The sequence below is a fragment of the Monodon monoceros genome, unplaced genomic scaffold, assembly GCF_005190385.1.
Source record: "Monodon monoceros isolate NGI ecotype Baffin Bay Population unplaced genomic scaffold, NGI_Narwhal_1 Super_Scaffold_13, whole genome shotgun sequence".
In the NCBI taxonomy this organism is placed as follows: domain Eukaryota; kingdom Metazoa; phylum Chordata; class Mammalia; order Artiodactyla; family Monodontidae; genus Monodon; species Monodon monoceros.
This window is the reverse complement of record NW_021703769.1, coordinates 70,396,850-70,414,956: the sequence shown is the minus strand read 5'-3', so window position 1 is coordinate 70,414,956 and position 18,107 is coordinate 70,396,850. Positions and strand designations below refer to the sequence as shown.

At 48.7% G+C, this 18,107-nt stretch overlaps 2 protein-coding genes across 2 annotated transcripts; one reads left to right on the top strand and one right to left on the bottom strand.

Moving 5' to 3' along the window:
• The first annotated feature begins 900 nt into the window (after nucleotides 1-900).
• ASPHD1 (aspartate beta-hydroxylase domain containing 1) lies at nucleotides 901-4,305 on the top strand. Its single transcript, XM_029221562.1, has 3 exons — nucleotides 901-1,992; nucleotides 3,389-3,502; nucleotides 4,040-4,305. Exons 1-3 carry the CDS (start codon nucleotides 1,113-1,115, stop codon nucleotides 4,147-4,149), a joined length of 1,104 nt encoding a protein of 367 aa, XP_029077395.1. The 5' UTR covers nucleotides 901-1,112; the 3' UTR covers nucleotides 4,150-4,305.
• A 145-nt stretch (nucleotides 4,306-4,450) lies between these two features.
• On the bottom strand, nucleotides 4,451-17,459 carry KCTD13 (potassium channel tetramerization domain containing 13). The gene is made up of 6 exons (XM_029221563.1): nucleotides 17,031-17,459; nucleotides 15,435-15,604; nucleotides 8,093-8,182; nucleotides 7,951-8,003; nucleotides 7,079-7,274; nucleotides 4,451-5,239 (listed from the first exon to the last, which is right to left on the bottom strand). Exons 1-6 carry the CDS (start codon nucleotides 17,272-17,274, stop codon nucleotides 5,003-5,005), a joined length of 990 nt encoding a protein of 329 aa, XP_029077396.1. The 5' UTR covers nucleotides 17,275-17,459; the 3' UTR covers nucleotides 4,451-5,002.
• Nucleotides 17,460-18,107: the final 648 nt, after the last annotated feature.

The window sequence follows — 18,107 nt, the reverse complement described above, 5'->3', positions numbered from 1 at the left end:
CCCCAGCCAGCTGCCTGGCGGCTTCAACTTTAATTTTTTTCTCCTGGTCTCATCTCGCAAGACCGCTGGAGAGCCCTTTTCAGCACCACGAGAAAGGACAGCTCTTCTCGGCCCCGCCTGAGATGGCCCGGCCCGCGGCGCTGCAGGCGATTGGCTGAAGCCGCCTTCATTATCAATCGGGATCCCGCCGGGGTTGGCTCTTGTGAAGGCGAATGGGGGAGGTGGAGTCACAGGCCGACTGGTCGAAGGATCGGCTGACCCACGGACCGGCCGCAGCGTCCCTGTCCGCAGTCTGCGAGCGCCGGTCTTGTCCATCAGTTCGCGCGCTCGCCACGCCCCTTACTTGCCACGCCCCTCTCAGGCCCCGCCCTTTCGTTTCGCATTGCGGGGCGCTGGAGGTTGGCGCTGTGCCCCCTGAGCCCCACGTGGCGCCCCGTCGGGGCCGGGGGAGGCAAATCCGGAGACGACACCCCCGACCCGGCTGAGTTGCGGTGGCCACTGGGCGAGGGCGGGGGTAGCTAAGCTGAGAGGACTGTGGGGAGGGTGACGTCAGGGTGAGTGGGGGACAAGGAAGGAGCGAGTGGGGGAGGGGGGAGAGAGAGCGAGAGAACCCGTGGGTCGGGTCGAGAGAGAAGCGAGGGCAGGAAGGAGAGAGGGGGAGGAAGGAGAGAGAAATCGCTGCAGAGGACTGCTGGTTGCGGTTCCCAGGGCTGCGGGTCCAGGTGGGGTAGGAACTGCTGTCCGGGGAAGCTAGAAGGAAAGGCAGAGCGGGGAGGGAAAGAGAGAGCGAAAAGAGGGGCGGGGGTGGGGGGAGCGGTGGTGGAGGGAGGAGAGAAGAAAGGAGACGGGGAGACAGAGGGTGGGGAAAGGAGAGACTGACGGGAGAGGCAGGAAACTGGAGAGAGAGGAAACTGCCCTAAGGAGAAAGAAGAGGAGGAAAGAGGTGAAAGAGGAGGAGGAGAGAGTTGGAAGGAGAAAGAAGTAGAGGAGAGAGGAGAGAGAGGCAGAAGGAGAGGAAGGAAAGGAGAGTTAGAGGTGCATGAAGGAAGCGAGAAAGCAGGAGGTACAAGGTGGAGAGAGGACCTCGGAAGGAGAGGGAACCAAGAGTAGGAATGTGGAAGGGAAACAGCCCAGGGTGTAACCAGGGAGCAGCCATGGAAGGAACCGGTGGGGAACTGGGGGGACAAGGGAACTGGGGTCTGGAAGATGCCCCAGGCCTCTTGGCCAGGGCCTCCCTGCCCATCATGCCTGCATGGCCATTGCCTCTGGCCTCATCTGCCCTTACCCTGCTCCTTGGAGCTCTCACTTCCCTCTTCCTCTGGTACTGCTACCGCCTGGGCTCCCAAGATATGCAGGCCCTAGGGGCTGGGAGTCGGGCTGGGGCTGTCAGTGGTAGGCCTGGAGGGTGCTCTGAGGCTGGCAGACCAAGCCCACGGAGCTCTGGGGAGTCTGTGGAAGGACCTAGGACAGAAGGCCTAGTGAGCCGTCGCCTTCGGGCCTACGCCAGGCGCTACTCTTGGGCAGGGATGGGTAGGGTGAGGCGGGCGGCTCAGGGTAGCCCAGGCCCTGGGGGAGGGCCAGGGGTCCTGGGCATTCAGCGCCCAGGCCTGCTTTTCCTGCCAGACCTGCCCTCAGCCCCCTTCGTGCCACGGGATGCCCAGCGGCATGATGTGGAGCTCCTGGAGAGCAGCTTCCCTGCCATTTTGAGGGACTTTGGGGCTGTGAGCTGGGACTTCTCAGGGACTACCCCTCTGCCTCGGGGCTGGTCCCCACCACTGGGCCCTGGGTGCTACCAGCTCCTGCTATACCAAGCAGGCCGGTGCCAACCCAGCAACTGCCGCCGGTGCCCGGGGGCCTATCGGGCACTGAGGGGGCTGCGAAGCTTTATGAGTGCCAACACCTTCGGCAATGCTGGCTTTTCCGTCCTCCTGCCTGGGGCCCGGCTCGAGGGCCGCTGTGGGCCCACCAATGCCCGAGTCAGATGCCACCTGGGTAAGTGGATGCTACTTACAGACAGCTTCCTCGCCTCCACGATTCCCCCTCCAGACTCTCTTCTCTGCCATCATAGCTTTCTACACTGTGACTCTGATCATGCCTTTCTTCTCGGAAATCTTCCTTGACTCCCTGTCTCCCACAGCAGCATTTCCTGAGCTTCAGTGATCTGCAAACCATCTTCATAAGCTTTTCCATAGTCATTTACCACCTGTACTGTTTCTTCATATTGACTCCCCCCAATGTTTTGTTTTACTTATTGAAAAGGAATCTTTATAGAAAAATGATAATCAGTATTACTTGACCTAAATAGGGATTATTCATGAAAATAAGTTTAAACTTAAAAAAAGAAAGCTTTAAAAATTCTAGCGAAGTATCCTAGTCTGTGGCTGAAGCCTACACTCTCCTCCTTTAAAAAGGAGCAATGTCGGGAATTGCCTGGTGGTCCAGTGGTTAGGACTCTGTGCTTTCACTACTGAGGGCCTGGGTTCGATCCCTGGTCTGGGAACTAAGATCCCACAAGACGCAGGACGCGGCCTCAGAGGAAAAATAAACATAAAAAGGGCAATGTTAGGAGGGATGTTAAAGTTATGGTAGCACCAAACTGCGATTTTCTTTTCAATGTTTTAGAGATTGAAAGAAAATGGGGAGAAAAAAAGACTTGTCTTCTGATTGTTGTTTAATGCCATGACTTTGTTTTGCCTATAATCATCTCCTGTGCTACCAGTTGAATGTGTTCTACACTTCAAAGCACACTGGCTTTGAAGAGATCTGGAGCAAGGCCAGATCTTTTCTCCTTATCTCCTACCTGTTCCCTTCTTCCCCTTCTCTCCCACCATGCCCTAAATCATGAACGCCTTCTGGCTGATCCTGGCAGATGCCACACACATGCTCTTAACCTAGAATGTCTTTCCCCTTATCACCTCCTGGAAAACTCCTACGTAGCCTTCACGACTCACACTTTCAAATGCCCACCTCCTCTGGAATGTCTTCCTCTTCCCCATCGTTTAAGTTGGCTCCTCAGTTTCCTGCACCCCAGTGTGTGGTCCTTGGCAGGATGGAGCCATGTTTTATACCTTTTGGGGAGAGAGGGCCTAACACACAGTAGGTTCTTGAGTTAAACTGTCAGAAGCCCAAGAGGAGATGCTGCTTCTTTTAGGAAGCTTTCCCTCTTCTCTGAAACAGACTACATTGTGCTTTGCACTGCATTTTCTGTCTCCTAGCATTTCTTTCATCCAGTACTGTATTGTAATTTTACGTGGGTCACCTTCCAGAGAACGGAGAGGGACCACCATAGAACCTAGCATTTAAGACTCTCGGATCTGCTTTTTGACTGAATGGGGTGGGCCCCTTCGTTGGAGGCAGGAATGTTGGAGGCCCGGATCTCTTTCTACAGGCCTGAAGATCCCCCCTGGCTGTGAGCTGGTGGTCGGGGGTGAGCCCCAGTGCTGGGCTGAGGGACACTGTCTACTGGTGGACGACTCCTTCCTGCATACAGTGGCTCATAATGGTAATGGGGCTCCCATTCTGCTAGGAGGGATGAGTGACTAAAGAGTTAAGGGGAATAGACTAGAGGCTGCACAATCGGGCCCAACTGGCTTCCTGTCCTACACCACCATTTTCTAATTGCATGCCCTTGAACAAGTCACATGATTTCTCCAATCACCCGTGAAATAGGGCAACCGCCTTCTTTTACCAAGTGACTGCAAGGATTAAATAAGTTAATGTAAGCGCACAGCAAAGTGGTTCATAGCACGAGACCCTGGGCCTGGACCACCTGGGTTCCTGTCCTACCTCTGGCGTTAGCAGTGTGACCTTGGGCAAGTTATTTAACCTCTCTGTGCCTCAGTTACTTTGCGTAAAATGAGAACATTTATGGAACTGCCTCACAGTTTGTTCTGATGATTAAGAGTTAATACACATAAAGGATTAGAACGCTGTCTGGCACTTATTTACAAAGTGTTTGCGTTTGAGTATTTGGTGAGTGCTCTGGCATGTAAGTACTTAATGTCAGCTGCTCTGCTGTCTCCATCCCCACGTGCCCTAGGCTCTCCTGAAGATGGGCCTCGAGTGGTCTTCATCGTGGACCTTTGGCATCCCAATGTGGCTGGGGCCGAACGCCAGGCCCTCGACTTTGTCTTCGCACCAGACCCTTGAAGGAAGGTGTTCCCTTCAGACATCTGGGCTGGAGAGATGCTGCGCTCGGGGATGGCCTGAGTGGTAGCCAGGACCACCTCTCCATTGCAGGGGGTGGGGTGGGGCTGAGGGTGGGAACTGGCCAGTGAACACCGAAATATAGATTTTAAAATCCTCTCCTAACTCCTGACTACTTTCTTCCCAGCTACCAGCCCAGGGAAAGGCTGGGGGCAGGGGTCTGTGTCTTCTCCCATCCAACTAGCCAGGTACCTCCCTAACAAGCCATATACCTGGCCCTTTCTCTGGAAGCCAGCACCAGACCCTCAACTCAACTTTATTCCAATAATTTAATAGAAAATTATAATAATAAATAATATGAAAAAAATTGAGAAGATGCTGACCTGGTACAGGCCCAGGCCCACCTAGTACAAAGTTAAGGAGGTAGGGAGGATGTTGGGGAAGCAGGAGGGAGGCAAACTGCCCTGCACAATGGTGAGGAGGCGGCTCAGAATGTGGTGGGTGTTATTAAGGGCTGGCTTGACACTTTGGTGTGTACAATGTCCTAAAAAAAGACAAAGGGAATTCTAAATCCTTCTAAACCAGCTGGTGAGGGAAGAGGGCAGGACAAGGATGGGGAGGAGGCAACCAATGTAGGCCTTCTGAAGGCCTCTGAGGGGAGGGGCTGGAATGTACTCTGTGGTTAGCAATGAGGTGGGAATGGATGGAAAAGGGCCAAAGTGAACTGTACCATGCAATGAAGGGATGGAAGAAGGACCCACGACTTGGCCAGCAAAGCCGGGGCAAAGGTCTGGGAAGGGGAGGAAGAGAGAGAGGGACTGGGTCCCAGCGGCCAGAGGAAGACTCGGGGCAAAGCTCAGTCCTTGAAGACAATCTGTTGGCCGTGAGGACGCTCGTCGTGGGTGATGTGGCGCCGGACATGGATTCTGCGGACACGATGCTCTCGGTTCTCCTCGTCCTCCCCTCGGCCTGCCCCGCCACCTCCAGCTGCACCTCCTGTGGCCTCCAGAAGGGCTGGGTCTGGGCCTCGGGGAGTCTCGTAGATCAGGATGTTCAGGGTCTCCTCAAAGATCCGGGCCTCTGGGAATTCCACCTGCAAAAGGCCAGCAACCCCCAGCTCCCTCCCTCTGACTCGACTCCTACGAAGCCATCCCCTCCCCCAGGCTGCTCCTGCACTGTCTCTCCACTCCTATAGCCTCTGCAGTCACAGGTTCCTTTAGCCTGGACTGTCCTCTTTGCAACTTCTTTGCTCAGCTAAGTCACACTTATACTTCAAGGTCCAGCTCTGAAGTCAGGCAGAGAGTTATTTGTTTTCTGTCCTTTGTGGCCAAGTCTCTTGGTATATCTTTTTTTTTTTTTTTCTTGGTATATCTTTTCATTTGACAAATATTTACTGAGTGACTGCACTGTACCAGGTGTTGTTCTGGGCACTGGGAATATAGCAGTGAACAAAACAGGCAAAGTTCCTGTCCGCAGGAAGTTTACATTCTAGGGCGAGGACCCAGACATATATGTAATAAGATATAAAGTGTCAGATGATGATAAATGTTACGGAAAAATTATAGCAGGAAAAGGGTGTGGAGATGGCCACCGCCAGGAATGTTACAACTTTAAAGAGGGAGCTCAGAGAAGGCCTCACTGAGAAGGTGACATCTGACCAATAGCCAAAGGAAAGGAGGGAAGGAACCAGATGGAGAACTAGAGAAAGATCAGTCTGGGAAGGGAACAGCTCTGGGGTCAGGAACTCGCTTAGTGTATCTGAAGATCAGTGCAAGGCCAAAGCAACAAGGCAGAGTGAAGGAGAGTAGTACGGGATGAAGAGGCGGTTAGGGGTTCCCCTTGTGTGGCTTGGAGGGATATAAACAAAAAAACTTTAACAAGCTGCATTCTCATTACTGGTTTATCTTCCTGTCTTCCCAATTACAGAGGACGCTACTTGGAAACTGGATTATTCACTCATTCATGCATTCAATAAATGTTTCCTAGCTTCTGCGGCGTGATAAAGGCCTGGCTAATGCTACAGAGATGGGGGGGGAAAAAAGATTCAGCTCTACTCTCAAGAAGCTAACTCCTTGCTGCTGAAGTAAACACTCCTACTCCCCCATCCCCAGCAGACTACAATCAACATCGTGTTTGGCTGACAGGGGGGTATGACCAACTTTGTCTGGGGTTGTTGGGCTGAAAGTTCATGAGTGGTGTCCCAAAGAAAGTGATGCTTGGCTTAGGTCTTAAAGATTAAGCACAAGTCCATTAGGCAGACAGGAATGAGGAAAAGTAATTCCAAGAAGAGGGAATAGTGTGTGCAAAGGTAGGGGGGTGTGAAATAGCACTGGGTGCTTAAGAGACTTTCAAGATCTCCAGTGTATCTGAGGCACATCCTTCATGTCAAGGTCAGAAGGGACCAGGCTGATAAGATCTTCAGGGGCCAGACGTCATGACAGAGGGCTTGTACTTTACTCAGCATCTTATTCGCCTTGATTTCAAGCCTCTTGCAGTGCTCAGGACGTATCTGCTGCTGATTGCCATGTTAATGACTCAGGGCCTACAACCCCAGTGTGTTCTAAGCACCTGAAGTTTTAAGAACCTACTCTGGGTCATGGATCCTTCTGAAATTCTAATGACAACTATGGTCCTTCTATATAGAAGAATGCATACCCACTCCCAAAACTGCACACTCTTTCAAGATAGCCTTGAAACCCAACTGGCCTAGATTAAGAATCCCACTCTAATCCAACACCCTCCTTTCACAGGTAGAGAAGCAGAGACCCACAGAAGTCAGATGACTTGCCCAAGGTTACAGAACTAAGACCCCAGAACGTAGAACTCCGGTGATGGATTTCCCCGGCCTGATCTGCTGAGCTGCCTTTGTCCAGGGTGCTCGTCCTGCCCACCACCACAGCCCTCCCTGACCAGGCCCTGAACCCCTTCTGACCTTGGTCTGCTTCTTCTCCGTAGCATAGACAATGGAGGTGCAGCACACCTCGGCGATTTTGCGGCCCTGCCCGTAGAAAGACCAGCAGCAGATCTCATCCCCCAGAACATCCTTGAGGAAAAGCAGCCGCCCATGGAAGCGCAGGGCCAGTTTGTCAAACAGCTCGATGTTCTTAAGTAGGTTGTCATCTGAAGTGCTGAGGACCAGGGGGCCAAGAGGCTCAGCACAAATGGCTTCCTCCCTCTGTTCCCCCAAGCTTAGGGGCCCAGATATCTAGCACTCTAGTCCTACCTAGGAGTTTGGTGCCCAGAATGGAGCTTCCTCCACCCCTGGGGCCAGGCTAAGGAGGCCTCAGAATGGAAGCAGCATTTGCTCAGCAAATCCCAGCACAGCAGAGTGGCTACCCCATGCATGTTCTGGAGCCAAGCTACCTCACCTGGCATCCTAGCTCTACCACTTTTTAACTGAGTGACACTAAGCAAGTTACTTCACCTCTCGGTGCCTCAGTTGCCTCATCTGTAAAATGGAGATCACAACAATACCTACTTCAAACAATTGTGAGGATTATGTGAGTAAATATATGTAAAGCACTTAGAGCCATGCCTCTTATAAGAAATGCTAGTAATTATCATCTGATCCTCACCTGGACCCCAGTTTACTGATGATAAAACTGAAGCTCAGAAGTGAAAATGACCTGTCCAAAGTACCCAGTGGGTAAGTGGCAGAGCTAGAATTTGCATCCAGGCAGGATTCTTTTCGCCCCCCACCCCCCCGCCCCCATGCGGCCATAATCCCCCCCTTGGGCCAGGAGCAGAGCTGTGCTTGAGCCCAGGATTCCACCCAGTGCACCTCCCCGCCCCTGAGGGGGTCACCTGGTGTAGGAGTACTTGTTGTTACTGCGGTTGTGCAGGAGCTTCACCACGGGCTGTTGCGGGAGAAAGGATGGAGAAGGGTGGGGGTCAGGCTGCCGGGATAGGCCCCCAGCCTCCACCCTACAGGGCTCAGGGGCCTCACCTTGGAGGTGCTGGCCAGGAGCTGCTGCTCCTCCCGGGGAGATGTCACCGTGGGGATGAGGCACAGCGGGGACAGGTTCTCCCTTTTTTGCTGGAGAAGAAGTGGAAGGTGATTAACAGCACAACCAGAGGTCACTCACTCCCCAACCTAAAAGCCTTCAAAAACTGCTTGTTGCCTTTGGGAAAAAAAATCCAGACTCCTTAGTAGCCCACACAAGACTCTGCAGGATACGAACTCTGATCTCGTCTCTACCACTCTCCCCTGCCTGCTGGACTTCAGCCCCACCTGTTCCTTCACGCATCCAGCTTGTGCCCACCAGGCCCTTTGCAGCTGCCACTGCCGGCAACAGCCTGCACTCGGTTGCATGGCTGGCCCCTTCATGCCATTCAGATCTCAACTCAAACAGTGCCCCTAGGAGGGTGCTGGTCCTCCACCCTAAGCTCCCTGGCTAAGCAGCCTCCTCTACTTCTTCTTTTTCACACTATCAGTTCACCTTCTTCGTGGCACTCAGTTCCTCATATTTTCTCATTTTTTGGTATATTTGCTCATGGTCTCTTCCTAGACAATAAGTATCAATTTACAGTAGATGCTCAATAAATATCTGGTGAACGAATGAACTGGGCTAGGTGGAAGGCTGGAGGGAGAATCAGAACCAGACACATAGGTTTCTTTCCTCTTCTCTGCTTTCTAGAATCTTCATGCCAAAACCCCCTCACCTCTCCCAACCTAAAAACTAGATGTGCAATTCTAATACAAATTCCAGAAGATTTTTTTTTTTTTGAGAAACTCCTAAGACTTTTTCTAAAATTAATTTGGAAGAATAAGTCTACCGTTACTTAGGTCAATTTTTAAAAAGAGTTAAGCAAGAGAAGAGATTGACCCGCCCAGATATTAAAATATCTTACAAAGCCATAATAATGAAAACAATGTAGTTCTGGTGCACAAACAAACAAAAACAATGAAACACAATACAGAACTTGGAAACAGACTGGTGTATATAGGAGAACTGATATTTATAGAGAGAACATCACAAATCAGTGGGGCAGGTGTGTATTAGTTACCGCTGTATAACAAACTGTCCCCAAACTGAACGGCTTAAACCAACAGCAAATAACTTATTACCCATTTCTGTGGGTCAGAACAGATATTCAGGAATTCAGGAGTGGCTTAGCTGAATGTTTTTGGCATGGGGTCTCTCACAAGGTTACAGTCAAGTCAGGTGGGGCTGCCGTAATCTGAAGGCATGCCTGGGTTTGGAAGATTTGTTTCTGAGAAAGCTTATTCAAATGGCTGGCAAGTTCAGGCTGGCTATTGGCAGGAAATATCTGATCCCTGTCATTTAGACCTCTCCGTTGGGTTGCTTGAGTGTCCTCACAATATGGCAGCTGGCTTCTCCAGAGCAAATAATCCAAGAGAGAGCAAGGTGGAGGCCTCACTGTCTTTTATGACCTAGTTTTGTTAGCCCTATTCAGTGTGGGAGGGAACAACACAAGGCAATGAGTACTAGGGAACAAGAATCATTGGGGACTGCCTTGGAGGCTGGCTCCACAGTCCACTTTCTGGCTCCCATTGATTCAAATCCCTCCCATACCCAAAACACACTCACCCCCTCCCAAGATCCCCCAAAGTCCCATCCTATTACAGCACTGAAGTACAGAATCTGGTCATCTAAATCAGGTCCAGGTGGGGACAATGCTCCTTGGGAGGTGTTCCTTAACTATAGCTCCGTAGGTACGTTTTCTCTGGATCTGATGACCTGTGAACTAAAGAGACTAGTTATCTCTTCCACACACTCCACATGCAACATGTGCAACAGGCATTAGGATAAACACTCTTGTTCAAAAGGTGAGGAGGGGGTGCAGGGGGCACAGAGAAGTCGCTGCTTCACAGAAATTCTGTAATCCAGTTGGACAAATATTGGGAGCTCTCTGATGTCTACTCCTGTCCAGGAATGATTCTCTATGGCTCTTGGCTCTGACCTGAGTCATCCTTCCATTTCCATGAAAGACAGTCCGTGTTTGCAGCTCCATAGTTTCCTTAGCCTGCTTTCTGCCTGTAGAACTTTGAGGGTCCAAAGGCTTCTTCTCCTCTTGTCCCTTCCAGTCTAAGCTGGCAGTGTTTCTGCCAATATAGTTCTCTTAAAAACTTAATGGGTGTCTTGTGAGTCCTGGGGTTCAGTTCATTAGACAAAAGCCTCACCCACACATCTTTGTGAGATAAGCTCTTCTCTACTTTGGGCTTATGCTGAGACTGCTGCCTGACAATAGCCTTAAGCTTCTTAGAAGTGCTATTATTTGATTGAATGGTTCTCTGAGGCATCTTCTTGGATATTTCTGAGGTCTTAAGGGATTTTACAATCACATCCTCAGCTTCATCTTTAGACCATGTTTTACTGAGAATGCCCTGTGTTTGATCTTTGCCTGGAAGCTATTTGCTAATTTTAACATCAGTTGTTATCTGCAAGACTGGGAATTTTCAAGCCCCCAAAATTCCTGGCTCCTTTTTGTTCAATTCTTTTTCCTTTAGCTTACCCTCTCCTCTTCTGTTTCACTATAAGCAACAAGAAACCTGTGGCACTTCAACATTCTATCTGGAAATTTCTTTAGCTAGATCACCCAGATCATTAGTATGTTTTCTACTTTCTACATTACTGTAGGAGACAGTGTTGCTACTTCTGCCACTATATAACAAGGATCCCCTTTCTACCACTTTCCAGTAAACATGTTCCACACTGCAGCCTCCTCAAAGGTCATCAGACTTCTATGAATACTCTTTAAAGCTCTTTAGGCTTTTATTAACACTGTTCTCAAGTCCTTCCAGCTTCTGCCCTCTTCCCAGTTCTAAAGCCGCTCCCACATTTTAGGTTTTTGTTACGGCAGAACCCCACTCCAGATACCAAAATCTGTTATCCGTTACCGGGTAACAAATTAGTACAAACTTAGCAGCTTAAAACAACAATAAACATTTATTATCTCACACAGTTTCTGTGGGTTGGGAGCTTGAGACTGGCTTAATTAGGTGGTCCTGGCCGAGGGTGTCTCATGAAGTTGGAGTCCAAATGTTGACCAGGCTGTAGTTATCTGAAGACTCGATTGGGCCTAAAGGATCCAATTCTGGGATAGTTCACCAATTTGGCTGGAAGTCTGTGCTGGCTGTTGGCAGGAGGCTTCAGTTCCTTACCAAGTGGACCTTTCCCTTAGGGCTGCATGAATATGCTCACATGGCAGCTGGCTTCCCCAGAGTGAGTGATCCAAGAGAGGCAGAAACTGCTATGGGTCTTTTATGACCTAGCTTTAGAAGTCACACACTATCATCTCTGCAATCTGGTTACATAGGTCAGCCCTATTCAGTGTGGGAGGGGACTAAGCAAGAGCCTGAATAAGCAAGAGGCAAGAATTGCTGGTGGCCATCTTGGATGCTGGCTACCACAGATTGTGTAGTAGATGGCATTGAGAAAACTAGCTCAGTCCACAGCGGACAAAAAACAGTTGAATCCCTTCATAATTCGCATTTACAACAGTGAATTCCATATACAAAAGGTAAAACTATAAAGCTAATAAAAAATGTAGAATGAACTTCTTAAACAAGATCCTAAGAGGATACACCATTAGAAAAATAAAAAGAGGAATGTGACTATATTAAAATCAAGAATCTCTGAAGTTGACAATGAAAAACATGACTTTATAAGTAATTTCACGTAATAATGTTGAAGGAATTATAATTATTCTACAACCCTAATGAAATTATTGATTCAGGTGAGAATTATAAATGGATGTGTGGTTGACAGGTAACTGCCATTCATAAAATGCCTAAATTACTTTATAGTTAGCAACAAGGAAATGTAACTACGACGGAGGGATCAAACCATCATCATCTGAATCTAGGGGCCAATACTGAGCATCACTAATGATGGGTCATATTAACAATATTGTAGGTCTCGATATAACACAGTATGATATATGTAACATTACTTAACATGCTTTCCAACCAAAATGTTTAATATCCAGCTTTTAAATCTACCATCTAATTTAAAGAAAACTCAGGATAGGGTAGGGTAACAAACCACATCAGGCGAATTTGGAGAGTAGGTCACTGTGAAGGACAACTGATGGTCAGTATTATGAGAAAGTCAGTATTTTGAGAAAAAAGGGACTGCTTGGGTTGGAAAAAGAACATAATAACCAGATGTAATGCAAGGATCTAGATCGGGTCCTGGTTTAGATGAACCATCTATAAAAGACATTTCTGGAACAAATGGAGAAATGTGTATATGCCCCTCATGTTACATAAAATTTCACTGACATGGAAAGATGGCAATTATTAACAAACAAAAAAAAAGCGTACTACAAAACAGCACATACAGCATAATCATATTTTGGCAAAAACACACACACAGGAAAAGACCTGGAAGGATATGTGGTGCTTTTATTATTTTGATGATCTGTGTTTTCTAAATTTCTACAATACTTATAGACTGCTTTAAAAATAATAAACATTTATTTATAATTAAAAAGAATAATTTCTATTCAACAACAGATGCCACAGACAGGTGACATTCTAAGAGAAATTATTGGTAACATCTAAAACTGACTAGAAATTATTATCTAAAACAGACTTTCTCAACTGGGCTTCCTCACTGAATATCAAAACCCAGCAAATAATTTGAGTAACTATTTTCTCAACTCTTCTGAGAATGTCAGGTAAATAGTACCATTCTAGATGCACAGGAGAAGTTAATTTATTATGTAAAATACATGCCTTAGAGTAATAGGGCTTAATTCTCCCTAGGAACTAAGCTAAAATATGTAAGAATCTCCTGCAAAACAACAAGAAAAAGATAGGAAACTCAGTAGAAAATTTGGTAAAGAATATGAATTGGCAATTCACTGAAGGGGAAACCAAAAAAGCTAGTATGTGAAAAGATGCTCAATCTAATTAGTAATCAGAAGCATGCAAATTAAAATGAAATCACTCTATACCAATCAGATTGGCAAAATTAGAATGCTGGGTGATGCCGTGAGTTGCTGAGGATACGCAGAAACAGGATTCCTTATGCACTGCTCATCAAGAGTACAAGGTGCTACAGCCATTTGGGAGAGTAATCTGATGATACTTGCTGAAATTCGTTTGCATGTGTCCTGCAGTCCAGCAATTCCATTCCCAGCTACAATCATGAGAAACACTGACCCAGGACCCACAAGGGCACACGTACAAAGCTGCTCATGGTGGCATCGTTTGTGGGGGCAGGAAGCGGGAGGCAATCTAGGTTTCCAACCTCAGGGGAATGTATAAATAAAATATGGTTGAATGCACACCATAGATTCCTGTGCAGCCGTCAGAAGCAAAGAACTAAATGTACATACAGCAGCATGAATAGAACTTGGAAAAAGTGTTGAATTAAGAAACAGAACACACAATCCATAGCTCAATGACATTTATGGAAATTTAAAATACATATGTATACAAAACAATGTTTTAGTTTTTTAATGGTACAAACATAATCCAAGGAAATGTATTAAAACATTAGAACTGGAGGGGTACCTATGGGGAAAAGGGAAGTGGGCAGGGGACTGGGAATGAAGGAAAAAATAAAAAGAGAAAAGATCTGCATAGACTAATGATGTCTAAGTGTCACACACTGAGAATATGCTGAACTCAATTCTCTGTACCAGAATCTTAAAAACAACGGGATTTCCCTGGTGGTCGACTGGTTAAGACTCCCAGCTTCCACTGCAGGGGGCACGGGTTCGATCCCTGGTCGGGGAACTAAGATCCCGCATGGTACGCGGGGCGACCAAAAAGGAAGAAAGAAACAACCAAACAAAAAACTCCAAACCCCAAACCTCCAAACAAGCATATTCTAGCTGAGTGGAGTGGGGAATGAGAATGGTCTCGGGGAAGCTTGCAAAGGAGGCAGCTGAGCACAGAAGAAAAAGCACTGCACTTGGGAGTCAGGCACCTGGGGTTGACTCTGAGCTTTGCTGCTTACCGGCTCTTTCACCTTGAATATATCCCCAGCTTCCCTCATATTTCTTTTTATGTCAAACAGGGGTACAAGAAGGTAACAGAACCAATCCTAACACACAGTGGATGTGAGATAACATTAGATAAATGTAAAGTTACAGAACAGGAATGCACTTCTAGTTTGATGTTTTTTAAACTGCAAGTGGTAACCCACTAATGGGTCATGAAATAAATTTAATGGGTTCCAAACGGCATCAGAGAGAAAGAAAACAGAGTATGTCAGAGTGTATTTCACTAAAAGTATCATTTTATAAAACTTATTTCAGTCATATATATGCAAGTATAAAATGCATTTTATGCATCTCTATGAGATGCAGTCAAAAAGCTTGAAAAACATAGATATTGCCCAAAGGAATTCTATACTTCTGGATTTCAAGGTCCAATAAATATTCCCCAAGATAACAGAAAGTTGTTCATAGTTGCCACTTTTTAATATATTGAATATAAAGGGCATCAAAAAAGAATTCTTACAATCTCCTATTAATATTGTATCATAAAAGGACACTTTTCACATTGTAAAAATAGAACAGAATAAAAGGCTTTATGTGAAACTCACTACACTGCACATATTTTTCTCATTTCCCTATCTTTTGGAACATGAGAAAAGAATGCCAGAGGTAGGAATTGACTCACTCAAGGTCACTCAGTCAGCTGTGGTGGAGTGACACTTAACCCAATCTCCTGGCTGTGCTTTCCAAACTCTTCTTAGAATCCTAAGAGATCCCCAGAAAAGAAGCCCAGCAGGTGGGGCCCTGGAACCCCCAACCCTGTTTTATTGGGTGTGACTGCTTCTATAGTATTTCACTGCTAGAAAAAAAAGTATTATTTAAAGCCCTGGGAGGGATGGAATGCTGCCTCCCAGGATAGGACCAGATCATGGAGGTCATTATATTCCAATTTAAATTCAGATTTTTTTTTTCCCCTTAGTGGGACAAGGGCATTATTTGGGATTTCTGAGCAAGGGAGAGAATAAATTGGGATTGTGTTTAAGGATCATTATTCAGGTGCTAGTGTAACAGCTGGATTGGCTGGATAGAAACAGCAAGAAACAGAGACAGTAGTCATTTAACCACTGCAGTAGTCTTGGCATGAGGTGGTGAGGGGGGCCCTGCCTGAGACAGCAGAAATGCAGAGGACAATACCCCCAAATTCTCTGGTGTCATGGCCAGTCAGAGCCAGGCCAGAGGCAACTCCTCCAGGCAGTGCCCCATACTTCCCTTTGTTTTTCTTTAATATCTTAATAGCTAACTGCTTGGGCAGCTCTCCCAGGGACATGAGCATAGGGGTGGGACTCAGGAGGTGGGGAAGGGACCCTCACCTGCAGTGCCAGCTGGCAGTCCTCAATCAGTCCCTGTACCAGGTAGTAGCGTGCTTCGCCCAGAAGCTCCCCCAGTTCTCTGGTACTCTCAGGCAGTGGCACGGACCCGTCCCGCAGGTAGTTGAGGATTGTACCAAAGTGGCGGCCGCTCCGGTCAATCAGCACCCAACCTGGTGTGGTGGGGAGAGGCAGGAGGAAGGATGGCTTTGCTAAAGGCTGTGGAGCTACTAAATTTTTATGAAAGAAGGATTCGAAAGCCACAAGTCTTAATACTGATCTGTCTCAAGCCTGTGCCATAGCTAAGAAAATCCCTTTAAAACATCTCCAGTGAGTTCTCCCATAAGCCCCTTTTTAACACAGCCAGCCACAGAGAATTAATTCCCTCCCAAGTCTGTGCTACACTGAGAAGGTTCTCACCATCAGAGAGTTCGTACAGATTACCTTATCAATAAACCTCTAACCTCTTGTGCTAATTCTGACCATCCTATTTAATTAGAATGTCCACCCCACCGTCCAGTTTACTACCATTTTAACCTTTATATTCTTCATAGAATATAAAGATACATATTCTTCATTCTGTTCTTCATAATATACTTATTGCTATCTGAAATTACATATTTTGCTTTTGTTTTAGTATGTTTACTTGCTTATTCTCCCCCTGCCCCCACAAAAAAAGAAAACTCCATAAGGCTTAGCTTATCAGATTTGTGTACCAAACTATCTCCCGCACTGGCATTTTACAAATACTTATTGAATAAATAAATTCTTCACCTTCAGGTATTTGCAGGCTGAGCTCTACCTCCCCAAATTTTACTTTCCTGCTCTCACAACCCTCGTTAACCCCTCCTGAATCCACTCCACCTCCACCACCCTCAACCCTGCCACCAAACTTTAAGGTTCCACTTGGGCATATGGGGCCCAGACCTGAATGCAACACTTCGGGAAGGTAAGGGGCTCGCCTGCCAAAGAGAACTGTCCACTCTCCGCTCTGGCGTCCCTGGCAAACCCAAAGCTGCCCTCTCCTTCTACAGTCTGTATTTACAGATGGAGTCCTAGAGTGTAGAGGAACCTCCGTTAGGGGAACGGAGACCGACAAGATCCTCCAACTCTCGGGGATGGCTGTTGGCAGCGCTGAGGTAGAGAGGGGAACAAAAGGCTGGGCAGGTGGAAGAAACTGATGAAGGGTGCCTGGAAGGATGTTGCTGGCAGCTGGGCTGGTTCCCAAGTCTTTTGAGCTGAGGCGTGAAGGGTGGGAGAGTCAGTGGGAAGCAGTCATGAAAATTGGGAGCTGACACGTTGAATCACTTACCACAGCGCCCGGCAGAGTAGTTGGAGGGGCGGGGTGGATGGTGCGGCGGGGCGGGGGATGTCCATGAATGTTGGTTACTACTGCTGGGGGTAAAGACCGGGGGAGGGAGGGCGCTCATGACCGAGCCAGGCGAGATGAGACGGGATGTGGGGGCTGGAGGGGGTGAGAATGAACTGACTGGACGGTGGCAGAGAACGGGCATGAGGAGACTGGGCGAGGAAAGACCACGGGAAAGGGAGACGTGGATCTGGAGGACGCAGGACAGTAAGCAAGGGCAGCTCGCGTACCTCCGGCGTCAGTGAGCACCTCCGCGCGGCCGCTGAACATGGCCTTGAGCATGGTGTCCTGTCCCGTGAGGGTGCGCAGCGTCGTGTAGTGCAACGAGCCGCCCACGTTCAGCTTCACGTACTTGCTGTTCGTGGTCAATGGCTTGAGACCGTAGGCAGCGGAGCCAGGTTCGAGACCTGAGGGCTTAGGGACTTCCAGGGACGGGGCCTCGGCCGCCTCCGCGCCCGAGGCCTCGGCCGACATGCCTGGTGGTGGCGGCGGGCAGCGATCCTAGGTTCTCTCTGCGCCCCCCGGCCGCTCCCAAAGACCCCGGTCCTGAGCCCTCGGGCCGGACCTCTGGGCCCGCACGCCTCTACACCGCCGCTACTCAAAGACACTGGCCCTCAGACCCATAGCGCCTGCACCGCCCGGAAGCCGGGCGAGCAGCTGCGCAGGCGCGTCAAGCTCCCGCCCCCGACCTCGCGGGGCCGGAAGTGCGGAGCATGCGTAGTGGTCTTGGGTCGGTGGAGGGGTTGAGCGCCGGCTGCCGCGGGGCAGGGCGACGCGGGAAGTGCGGTCCAATCGCGAGTACTGGCGACCCGGTGTAGGAGGCGCTTGGCCACCAGCCTGTTGTGGAAACCGGTGTCCCCGCCGCGTGTCTCTGCTCTCAGAGCGCTTACGTGGGCGTAAAGGGAAAAGTGGCCCAGAGAAGCAGGGGATTGGGCACAGTTTCCCGCCTCCCATCCCCGCGCATTTGACAGACTGAGGGGAGCTGCGAACGAAGCACCAAGGGACGCTCTTCAAGGAGGCTAGAGGGATGTGGCCTCGCAGAGGAGATGGCGGTAGTGCTAGGGCATGCAGGGTGTGAGCAGGTAAGGTCGTCATGGAAGGCTTCCCTGAGGAGGTGATACTGAGCTGAAGCTCAGAAGAAGCGGCCCCGTGGAGGTGTGAGGGCGGAGAGTTACTGGCAGAGCTAAGGGCAAATACAAAGACCCTCAGGCCGGAACACACTTGGCATATTTGAGAAGCAGAAAGAAGGTCAGGAGTGGCTGGAGCAGCTGAGCAAAGGCCTTAGAATCCCAGCCGATGTCGTGAGA

Coding starts and splice junctions, on each gene's coding strand:
- ASPHD1 (XM_029221562.1), top strand. CDS start 1,113: ATGTGGAAGGGAAACAGCCCAGGGTGTAACCAGGGAGCAGCCATGGAA. Junction 1,993..3,388: donor CCGAGTCAGATGCCACCTGG/GTAAGTGGATGC, acceptor CTCTTTCTACAG/GCCTGAAGATCCCCCCTGGC. Junction 3,503..4,039: donor GCATACAGTGGCTCATAATG/GTAATGGGGCTC, acceptor CACGTGCCCTAG/GCTCTCCTGAAGATGGGCCT.
- KCTD13 (XM_029221563.1), bottom strand. CDS start 17,274: ATGTCGGCCGAGGCCTCGGGCGCGGAGGCGGCCGAGGCCCCGTCCCTG. Junction 8,183..15,434: donor ACTGCCAGCTGGCACTGCAG/GTGAGGGTCCCT, acceptor CTTCTTCTCCAG/CAAAAAAGGGAGAACCTGTC. Junction 5,240..7,078: donor CGGAGAAGAAGCAGACCAAG/GTCAGAAGGGGT, acceptor GGCCTTTTGCAG/GTGGAATTCCCAGAGGCCCG.